General features: G+C 37.0%; 1 protein-coding gene across 16 annotated transcripts in view; it reads left to right on the top strand.

Annotated features, from left to right (window-relative positions):
- Positions 1 to 11,383, top strand: part of med15 (mediator complex subunit 15) — a 16,754-nt gene extending 5,371 nt beyond the window's left edge. For 10 of the 16 annotated variants that reach the window (XM_084136703.1, XM_084136708.1, XM_084136704.1 and 7 more), the window contains 10 exons: positions 5,366 to 5,473; positions 5,934 to 6,052; positions 6,140 to 6,273; positions 9,273 to 9,407; positions 9,491 to 9,554; positions 9,638 to 9,704; positions 9,805 to 9,965; positions 10,570 to 10,736; positions 10,821 to 10,919; positions 11,063 to 11,383. In XM_084136703.1, coding sequence (XP_083992829.1) covers positions 5,366 to 5,473; positions 5,934 to 6,052; positions 6,140 to 6,273; positions 9,273 to 9,407; positions 9,491 to 9,554; positions 9,638 to 9,704; positions 9,805 to 9,965; positions 10,570 to 10,736; positions 10,821 to 10,919; positions 11,063 to 11,199 — 1,191 coding nt within the window. In that variant the 3' untranslated portion in view covers positions 11,200 to 11,383. The remainder of the gene's footprint in view (positions 1 to 5,365; positions 5,474 to 5,933; positions 6,053 to 6,139; positions 6,274 to 9,272; positions 9,408 to 9,490; positions 9,555 to 9,637; positions 9,705 to 9,804; positions 9,966 to 10,569; positions 10,737 to 10,820; positions 10,920 to 11,062) is intronic. The other 6 variants (XM_084136715.1, XM_084136706.1, XM_084136705.1 and 3 more) reach the window with 1 other exon arrangement.
- The last annotated feature ends 4 nt before the right edge of the window (positions 11,384 to 11,387 follow it).

An 11,387-nucleotide genomic window follows, 5' to 3' on the forward strand; every position in this document is an offset into this window, starting at 1 on the left:
TAGTGGAGATGGAGAGCAAATAATAGTGAATAAGTGAAGCACTAAATCTGTTAAAATGTTACACATTGCTCTTTGTATTTTTCATTACACTAAAGTATTATAATATGAAAGGCTCCAAAACAGAGTGGCACAAAACGCTTATGCGCAGATTCAGAATGATGCGCTTGAAGCAACATCGTAGCGTGCACGTGCATCGCTTCCCATTGGAAAGTTCAAAGCAAAAGGAAAGAGATATTGATCCGTAGTATATTATATGAATGCAATAGTTTATTAAGTCTTTTAACAGTTTTAAATTTCAGTTACAATTCATAGTGCTCTCTATTCCATTGTTGTGATCTAAAAGACACCCGGGAGAAAGTTACATGTAATGCAATGCATGCAATAAACTCCAGCAAGAAACTATAGACCTTTATCTACAGATCAAGTATAATAGGAACATTGAATCATCTTGGAGAGAGTTTCATTATGTTGACTGTCGTAACCGAACGCGGCGCGCTGTTTGAGAGCTGAATGGAGCAAGTGGAGGGAAGCACCACGGTTGCTTCATGACCAGTTTTAAAGTTCCATGCGACTGCCGCTAGGTGGGCGAAATGCGACAATCGAATGCGAATGTTGTTTACAGTGGAAAGGCGGCTTTACATGAACTTGAATTTAACGACTTCAATATTCATCTCTATGGAATTGCTTTAGAACACTTATAATATAGTGGACGAAAAGTTGATGGTGCTTTGTTTTTGTTCCTTTTGTGAGACTTGACTAGGGCTGCACGATTAATTGCAATTTCCATGTAATTGCACTTAAACCAAGTTGGTTTATCACGATTTTGAAATTGCAAAGGCTGCGTTTTAAAAAAAAAAAGTATTATTATTTTATGCACAGCTTGTCATTGATGTACGGCTCTGTAAACGCTGCTCCATCTGAAAGCACTGTGAGTTTAAATCACTTATAACGTGCATTTGAAAAAGCAACACGCGTCAAACAGCTTTCCAAACATGACAAGCATTTAATAACCTCTTGTCCAACAAAAGACAGCATTTAACAACATGCTTTTTACTCCAAACTCACTTCATAACGCCAGTTGAGCATCTTTCAGTGAGATGATGTGACTTCATACAGAGAATAAGGCAGTTGTGTGTTTATTAGTCATGTTTAATCAAAGCGTTTCAATCTTCTGTTTATTCAGCTACAGTCATGATGCTTGATAGGGATTTCCTGGAATGAAGGGCGTTATCTACTTCTGTGGCGTGGCATATTTGGCATGTTCATATCTGGCGTTCAGATTGTGCAGCATTTACTACCGATCAGCCGTGCTGCACTGACAAGCTGCACATAAAATAATCACATAATAGTTTGGAGTGGACCATTGTCAGTGCAGCGCGAGCCGATCTTGATCAAGCGACACTGTTACTACACAGCGCTAAGAGATCGAATAAAGAAAGCATTTGAATTTGCCACAGAAGTAATAACATCACTACGAGATCTAGTGAGAAGCATTACATTTTCTCCATTATTAACTGTATATCTCTATTAGATCAAACATCACTGACTTGGAAAACAGGAGAAACAATGTGCCATAAATGAACTAGTTATAGGCTTTAAGTCCACAGATCAGCAACATTCGCCATGGATTTACTGTAGTGACACTAACTGTAATGATGAAAGTTTGGCAGGAATAGTAAAATGCTTTCAAGAACGTCACACATCTTTTTCCAGCACTTCAAAACTCAGATATTATCATATTTAAATGCAGAGGTGGGAGTAAGTCACACATGTGCAAGTCACAAGTAAGTCTCAAGTCTTAACCTTCAAGTCTCAAGCAAGTCCAAGTCAATTTTGTGAAAAGCAAGTCAAGTCAAGTCAAGTCACTGCTTTATGTCAAGCAAGTCAAGTCAAGTCGTAGCTTGGGTCACAAGTCACTGGCAAGTCATACAAACGTTTGATGATTTCACTGAATTTATATATTAAAGTAAGTTAAAACTACACAAGTTGTGGACTATGGTTTTATTTGCAACATTTTTTTTTAAATATGCATTTCCACATACAGCTGAGTGGTTACTACAATAACAATCTAAAATAAATAAAATTTCAAACTACATAGCCTAAAATGTAAATGTAACTGAAATTAGGCCAACATTAAAGCATGAAAAAATAATTATGCCTCAAACATTTCAGAAGACCATTAAAAGGTATTAAACAATTCACAATTCAAATATAATGGTTCCTATGCCACCAAATGGCATTCTTCAAACTGGCATCCCCTTTAGTCATAGAAGCATTCATTCAACTGATTTGTTCAAAACGGCAGATTCATTCTGGAACTAAGCAACTAGGTCACTGAATCACAAATATGCATGCATAACTCTTTCTGTGGCTTGTTTGGAACTATTGTCATTGGAGAAAGAGCAAAAACAGAGAATATTTGGAATATTATGTCTAAAATGTCACATCACAATATTCACTCTTTGTTTACTGAACTGTTTTATAAAAATCATTATCACATTTGCAATCGCGCCAATATTCTGAAAAGATTTTTTAATATCATATGTTATAGGCTAATTATAAAAATAACTTTTCCACCAATTTTTCCACCACATTTTGAATGTTGGGTGCATATTAATTCTGCTGCCATTTTGCCCCCAACCCCCTGATAACATCTAACCCTGCTTTAAGAGAAACATAAAACACGACAAAACATTAACAGTTTTCTATGTTGTTGTTTGTCATGGGAAAGAACGACATATTTGGCTTTAAAGCATGATTTGAAAGAAATGTGGCAAATGTTATACAAAACGTATGCCATCATTGATTATCATTTGAATATTGACAACATTACGCTACATTTGAAAACATAATTGTGTATAAAGAGGCAAGCTGTTTTGACCAATATTCTCTCTAGATTTAAAGATAGTCAAATTAACTATAACTAACAGGTTAAACAAGCCATAGCTTACTTTTAGACGTGGTGAATGAAGTTCGACTGGTTCGAGGTTGTGATGGTCGTCAGATATCCCTTGCCTGTTATTATGCGTACAGCATATCTTCTTGTATGAATATGGTCAATTTCTAGTGTTTATATCTAAAAAGAAACGATGCTGGGAGATGTTTTTGTATTTAGCGCGCGCTCACCGCGATGTATGTATGGGCTTGTGCAGCGTCACGCAATCGCGCAGAATCTGATGACTGGCGTCAATGGTTCCGTTGCTTTCATTTTGTTCATCAATTGATGTTGCGATGATTTATATAAAAATGTATATCAAGTCATTCTCGAGTCATACAGTTCAAGTCAAGTCAAGTCTCGAGTCATTGGATCTCAAGTCAAAGTCAAGTCGAGTCATTTTCTTAATTTAGTCAAGCAAGTCTCAAGTCCTTAAATTTGCGACTCGAGTCTGACTCGAGTCAAGTCATGTGACTCGAGTCCCCCATCTCTGTTTAAATGTTATTTTTAATGTAATGACCAAAACATTATTTGTTCGTCTTTCAAAGATTTCCCCCCATTTAAAAAACTACAAGTTTCAAGATGTAGGAAAACATCTTTTTTTATTTAAATTACCATTGTAACCAGTAGGTGGCTGCCATTTCCATTCCCAAATATTACATTTTTAATCGTTTTGCTTTTGAATTATTAATAAAATTGCTGCCCTCAAATGTTAATCCGGAGCCTTGCAAACTTGAAATAAAATAAACCTTTTTATGTTTATAACTACTACAATATTACATACATTTTTATAAGGAGCTGTTTTTGACACCTCAGAAAATGGGTCAATTATAGCTCCATCATTGTTCAAAGTAAAAAAAAGATATTTTAATAAATAAATACAATTTAAAAATCAAGGAAATTTCTCTGGTATTTCTTTCTTTTTGCTGTATCGAAAACGTACCGAACCGTGAATTGTGAACCGTTACACCCCTAATAAATTTTATATATATATATATATATATATATATATATATATATATATATATATATATATATATCCTGTTTTTAGTTATGTATGATAAAGATAAGCTCAACTAGATGCCTGTTTTACTTTTCCAAATACATTCAGTCAGATCTCTCCCTCAAGGGTGGCCCTCCCATCTGCAAGCATTCGGTGGATAACGTTTTGCTTCATGTTGCTTTTATTCACCTTTTCCCATCTGTGTGGCCCTAGTTTATTCTAAAGCCAGAAATCTTTATTCTGTTGCAGAGCTGTGAAATACAGCAGAGCAGTCAGTTTAAGTTTGAGTAGCGTTAGTTTTTAATCTCATTTGCATTATGCATGTTTGTGCAGCTAACAGCTAATAGACTGCATGCTTGCCGTTTAAACCCACAAGCCCTTTCTGCATGCACCTGACAAGAAATGCATTCCTTTTTAGGTTAGCCTGCACAAAGCTGTATAAATTACAGTTTGCCATGATTGTTAACACTCTGATATTTTCCTTTGAGCCTTTAAATGATTTCCTTAATGTGTTTCAAGGGAGGTATTGATGGTTGCATTGTATCCGCCCATTTTTTGATCCGAGCTCCCCTCTAAAAGCCATTAGCAGATGGCAAGCTCAACCACAGCTTTAATTTAGAGTCGAAAGGCTTGCTGGAGATGCAAGTACCCATTGCATCTTGCCTTGCCTTGCATGATTCTGGTACATGAAAAGAGAGCATGAAATCCATTGGCCTGTGGCTTGCCTTGTCTTAACAATAAGTGTTGTTAAAGGAATATTCTGGGTTCAATGCAATTTAAGAACAAACGGCATCATTTTGATTACCACACTCATTACCGTGAGCCGTTTACAGCGTAAATGGGATTTTTTGGAGTATTTAAAAGCAGAAATGTGATGACAGTAATTTTGCAAAAGCTCTTCTTTAAAAACTTAAATATCTTCTTGCCATTTTTACAGCCGTTTTAGTGGTTAATTCATTTATATTATCTATGTTAAATATAAAAAAATATTAATTATATAACTTACGCAGAACAGTTAGTAAACGACTTATCGTCCCCATTCACTTCTGTTGTAACCACCTTATTGTATTTTTTGCTTTTTTAAAGTAAAAGCAAGAGGGACAAGTCCTTTTTTAATTTTTTATTAATAGTAATCAACATTTTCACAACTTAGTGTAGTCATTTGAGCTTTACTTGTATTAAACCCGGAATTTTCTTTTATATGCTCTTGGAATGACAGGAAGCTCACTATACTGCCGTGCTGGCGCATCTTTTTTGGACAGCCTTGTTTTGCATAATTGAATGTGACTCTATGTGCATCTGTGCTTGCAGACCTGCTGAATCTATTTCCGTTTGCATTCTTGCATGTGCTTCCTCATGTCCGCTGATGCACTGCATTTATTGTTTTGCTTGTGACATGTCTGTTGTCCCCTCTGTCCTCCTCAAAGATGATGCCCCGTCCTGGGATGCAAATGCCACCCCGGTTGCCCCGCGCCACCCCGAACTCTGCCATTCCTCAAAACCCCGCTGCCATTGGAGGACAGCAAATGCCACAGGTATTTACCGCAGGGCTGAGTGCAGGGTCTCAGCGCTGCAACCCAGTGGGTGCGTACGTCAGTGGCTTTACACTAGAGCGAAGGCTGTCCATAATCCACACTCATCTGCCTCCCTTTACCCCCCAATCCCACCCCCAACCAGTTTCACAATCAGAAACATTTAGTCAGAAATTACCCAGAAGCACTTAGGCAAGTGAAATTAAAAAGTGTGTGGCACAGGTAAGTGGACTGGATTTTGTTATAAAGTGACATTAGTGAGGAGGCTAATAAGAAGCAATCATCTACTGGTGCTACAGCGCCATCTACTGGTGCTCTACAGTCAAAGCGAACTGATCTTGACTGTACAGTATGTCTGTGATCTCTAGGTAACTGGCTACACCAGTGCTGTGCCCGCTCTCCTCCACTCGCCTATTTACTTTGAACCCACTTTCATTTTCCCTCTCTCCTAACTTTTTCAAAGGGTCAGCAAATGATGTCATCACCCTCCCCAGTTCAGGTGCAGACGCCCCAGTCGATGCCACCTCCCCCACAGCCTCAGCCATCCCCCCAGCCTCCTTCCTCTCAGCCCAACTCTGTCAGGTATAGTAAAATAGTTTTGTTTTTCTCCAATATGTATTTGCTAGTATTAACTGCAGAAGGTTAATTCAACCTTTTTTTTGCCTATAGCTCTGGTCCGACCCCATCTCCTGGAGGTTTCCAACCCAGTCCCTCTCCCCAGCCATCCCAGAGTCCTGCCTCTGCACGCACCCCCCAGAGTTACCCCCTCCAGGTACCTTCACCTGGACCCCTGAATACACCAGGTACAGAGAATCTTTCTTGTTTTTATATATATATATATATATTAGGGCTGTCAACGTTAACGCATGCGATTAATTTTTGTCCAGTTTAACGTGTTAAAATATTTATATACATTTATAATTTACGCAGTGCAGACTGTTTGATGACTGTATTCCAGGCATGAAAACTCCTCACCTTTCGGCGAAATTCGCCGTTTTAAAACCTAAAAGGGTCACCTACGTGATTTGTGCAGATCCGATGAGAAAATATTTATTGGGGGGGGGGGGGGGTGTCGAGGCCAGCATTTATCCCCTATAAAGTTACCATAAACTTCGCAGCTTTAAAAAACAATCATCATTCCTAATGCCGAAACATGACAGCCAATACGAGTCAGAGTAACGTTAGGGCAGAAATGTTTTCAAAGTCTTTTACACCGCGAGTCTGACAACTGGACACACTGCCGAACAAAGTACCGCACGTCGGAAAGAAAGCCTGAGGTAAGTTAGCTTACAATGTTAACTGTCCTGTCAGATACAGACAGCGATGTTGCCAATGTCATTATTTTTAATTTTGACATAGAAGTGGGCGAGATAATCGCGAGCGGGCGCGGGCGCCGTGAGCGCTGAGCGAGCAGGAACAGTGCAGTGTTATTCATTGCGCGGCTCGCGAGCCTCATGTGGCTCGCCAAGCTTTAATTTGTGGCTCGCATGGCGATAAATAATACGGTGATATGATGCATTCACTAGAGATATTTCATAAAAACATTAATAACAAGTAGGGCTTTAACATAACCCGTTAAAAACTCAAAGTGTCAGCTCTATTACAAATAATTTCGATCGGATTGAAAGGGGTGGTTTATCGAGAGAACGTGAAAAAACTCGATCGATTGAAAACCGAAAATGAAAGGACGACGTATGACGCGCTGAACGAGCTGTTCTCCTGATGAATAAAGTGTCATATAAATGAGTATCCTTTCATTCTATAATTCTCCTTTCACTCAGCATCTGTGAAGTGAAGCAGGACAACGGCCCACCAGTCCTTGTTTCAGATTATCATACAGACGACTGGTTTGGGGCATTTTTAATGCGTGATAAATAGTAGTAGTAAATAGTTTTTTTTCTCTGACACCCGATGAAACACGTAGATCAGCGGCCCATTGGTTCTTTTCTTGATTGACACTGGGCTAGCCCAATCAAATCTTTAATGTGAAGTATAGAAATATACTCTTTCAAGTATAGAAATTAGTACAAAACTAATTATGAAAGTTTCCTTTATTTTTCAGTGCATTTGTTTTACAATATATGGCTATTACTATCATGGGATTAATATTATAACTATTATTGTAGTAGTAATGTAGACAGACACTGTAACTAAAAGAGTTTTGAATTTTTCTTTGTTTAATTTGCACCAGATTGATGAATTTAACATAAAAAAGCACAAAATTTTCTTACGGGAGCATGCCCCCGAACCCCCCTAGAGTGGCAGAGGTCCATAAATGAGAATTTCGTACTTATTTCAGCTGTGCGTGTTAACTCTCACGCTATCCTACTCACTCATTACATTTTTTTATTTTTGTATTTTTTGTATTTTTTTTGGGGGTATATATATGCCGCATCCTTCTCACCTTTTTTACCCCTGACCTGTTTTCATGCCTGGTATTCAATTTCTGTATATGCCCTAACAGGTAAATATGACATTTATTATGGGTATATGTGAGGATTGTTTGAAGTTCACTAAAATTAAAAGTTGTCACAAAAATTGATAGCTTTCGATTACACTAATTTTGGATGGCTATAATTAGTTTAAAATGGGGGGGGGGGGGGGGGTATTTTTTTTTTTATCCAGACATCAATAGCTGTATTGGTATCAGTGATACTGACCTTCATTCATAAAAAGATGCCATTAAACAAGTATTTAAAATATACTGTCTTCATGTTGTCTCTACATTACATTAATTTGGTTTTACATTTTACGTTAATTTAGATTAACTGTGAAATTATTAAATGATAAAATATATATAAAATAAAATAAAGTGTTGTTAATTGCGATTAATCAGAAAAAAATGTGCGATTAATCAAGTTAAAAAAAGATTATGGATTGACAGCACTAACATATATACTGTATAGTGCTTAACAAATTTATTAGACTACCACCCAATGTAAGGTTTGTGCTACAGCTTCCCTCAACAGTATTGGTGATTACCAAAATATTTTTTTATGTTTCTGTAATGGTTAATCCAGTATGTGTAAGCTCTTTAGTCACAGTTGGCCAAGTCAAAGTCCAGCCTTGAATCCTATTGAACAAATTTGGGATTTAGTGGCTTCAAAGATAGATCGCACAAAAGTTTCATCAATAGCAAAGCAAGTCTTTGGGAACAACAAGAAACTATTTGGAAGTCAATAAGAACAGAGACTGTGGAAAGGTACTACATAAAAACAATGGCAGCAAGAATGCAAGCTATTATCAAGGCCAAAGGACGCCATACAAAATAAAGACTATTTTGAATTAAATTACAATAACATTTTTAGTTTTAACAGTTTTAAAAGTTTTTAACAGATTCCTAAAATATTTGTTTTCTCTTTATTATGACAGTTGGTCTAATAAATTTGTTAAGCATTGTATATAATTTTTTACATGGATCATACAAATTAATATATTGTTTTCTTTTTTACATTTATTGGTATCAGGCAATTTTATATATTGGATATTTAATTGTATTAATTATTTACTTTTCAAACTTTTTTTGAATAAATCAATAACATTGTTAAATGTAGAGATAAATTTTAAGACTATGCATTTTTAGTACTGTACATTATAATCTTGTGATGCCTAAATTTAATTATAACAATCAATCAAATGATTGATTAACTTTATTTTTTGTTTTATTTATAATTTAATTAGACATTTTCAGCCAGTTATTGGTTATCAGCCCGAACATGAAAATAATTATTTGCGTCTCCGTGGCAGCCAGAATTGAATTTTGATGCACCCCTAATTAAACTTTTTTTTTTTTTTATTACAGGGAATCCAGGCTCTGTGATGAGTCCAGCTGGGGCCTCACAGTCTGAGGACCAGCTTTACATGGATAAACTGAAGCAGCTGTCAAAGTATATTGAGCCGCTGCGCAGGATGATTAACAAAATAGACAAAAATGAGGGTACTGGAGACTTTTTCTCTTTTGGTGCTGATTTATCTTTTTCCCCTTGATTTTAGTGCTCATGCTTTGTTTGGTCTTTACAGACAGGAAGAAGGATTTGAGCAAAATGAAAAGTTTGCTTAACATTTTAACTGACCCCAACACAAGGTAGGAAAGCAGGCACGCTGAACACTCTCTTGTGTTGATTTTTGACTTGTGATTAAGGTTGCATTATTGCTGTCTTCCACTAGGTGTCCACTTAAAACACTACAGAAGTGTGAAATAGCATTGGAGAAACTAAAGAATGACATGGCAGTGGTGAGTAACCTTTTTTTTCAAGATAGGAAGTCAGTTAAGTTGCTGTTCATTTAAAAGCAGCAACAGATTTCTACAGTGATGTCTTGACTTTTGTTTCCAGCCGACTCCTCCCCCTCCACCAGTGCCCTGTACCAAAAAGCAGTACCTTTGCCAGCCGCTGCTGGATGCTGTTTTGGCCAATATCCGCTCCCCGGTTTTCAACCATTCACTTTACCGCACGTTTGCTCCTGCTATGACAGCAATTCATGGACCCCCAATCACGTAAGATCAACAGCTTAGATGCTGGTTACCAGGGCTGAATTTATTTGATCAAATATACAGTAAACTGTAATATTGTTAAATATTGTTACAATTTAAAATAACTGTTTTCTATTTGAATATATTTTAAAATGTAATTTATCCTTGTGATGACATGGCTGAATTTTCAGCAGCCATTGTTCCAGTCTTCAGTGTCACATGATCCTTCAGAATTAATTTTAATATGCTGATTTGATGCTCAAGATATATTTTATGATTTAGTATTATTTATTTAAAAAAAACAAACATACTGACCCCAAACTTTTGAACGGTAATGTATATTATACATTTTATAAATTATATAAACTATACATTTATAACAGAGTATATCACCATGTAGTTTATTTATGTTTTAAAAAAATATTTTTTAATAATCTCATTAAGATTTAATTATTTTAAAATTGATTGCTGCAAACCAAAAGATAATCGTAACAAATGAAGTATTGCATTAGTGCAAAACAGCTTAACAATATTTATAGTTTTGCATTAAATAAACAATTGAATGGTATATACCACCCAGCTTTAACTCGTAAATTTACATATTACAAAATATATTCCTTCATTACAGGGGTCCCTCAATTCCTTCCCGTAAACGGAAGCTTGAAGATGACGAGCGCCAGACCATCCCGAACATACTTCAAGGGGAGGTGGCCCGGCTTAATTCCAAATTCCTGGTCAATCTGGACCCGTCCTTTTGCAGCAACAATGGAACAGTGCATCTCATATGTAAACTAGGTCAGTTCACCACTTATGCCCACTATATGCGTCATGTACACTTGTACAAATTAAACATTCACTCCCGGCACTGTCTCTGTCTAGATGATAAAAATCTTCCCAGTGTTCCCCCTCTTCAATTGAGCATTCCAGCTGACTATCCCGATCAGAGCCCCCACTGGGAAGATGACGGTCAGCAGTATGGTGAGTCTTCGTGTATTAACTGTCAGCATGCTATGTTAGGCTGCCTAAGATGCAAACCCTCTTAAGCATCCAGTTTAAATGAAAATACATAGGCCGTGAAACGTATGAACTGAACGCGTCCTTACCTTCCTCTCTGTTTTCAGAGGCCAACCCCTTCTTGCAGACTGTGCATAAGAACATGACCTCTAAACTCCTTCAGCTTCCTGACAAGCACTCGGTGACGGCACTGCTGAACACCTGGGCTCAAAGCGTGAGACAGGCTTGCCTTTCAGCTGCTTAGATGTTTTCCCATCAGCACTAGCAGCCCAGTATAATCCTTGCACCTCTATGGAATGATGGCAATATATTAATACTTTCTTTGTCTTTTTTTATCTACATGAATAATCATCGGTTTTCTTTATTCCAATACACTAAAGCCTTAACTGTTTGTGCATTGCTTGATCAATAAAGTCATTTAAACTGCTGTTT

This window comes from Abramis brama (genome assembly GCF_963993115.1).
Source record: "Abramis brama genome assembly, chromosome: 15".
In the NCBI taxonomy this organism is placed as follows: Eukaryota; Metazoa; Chordata; class Actinopteri; order Cypriniformes; family Leuciscidae; genus Abramis; species Abramis brama.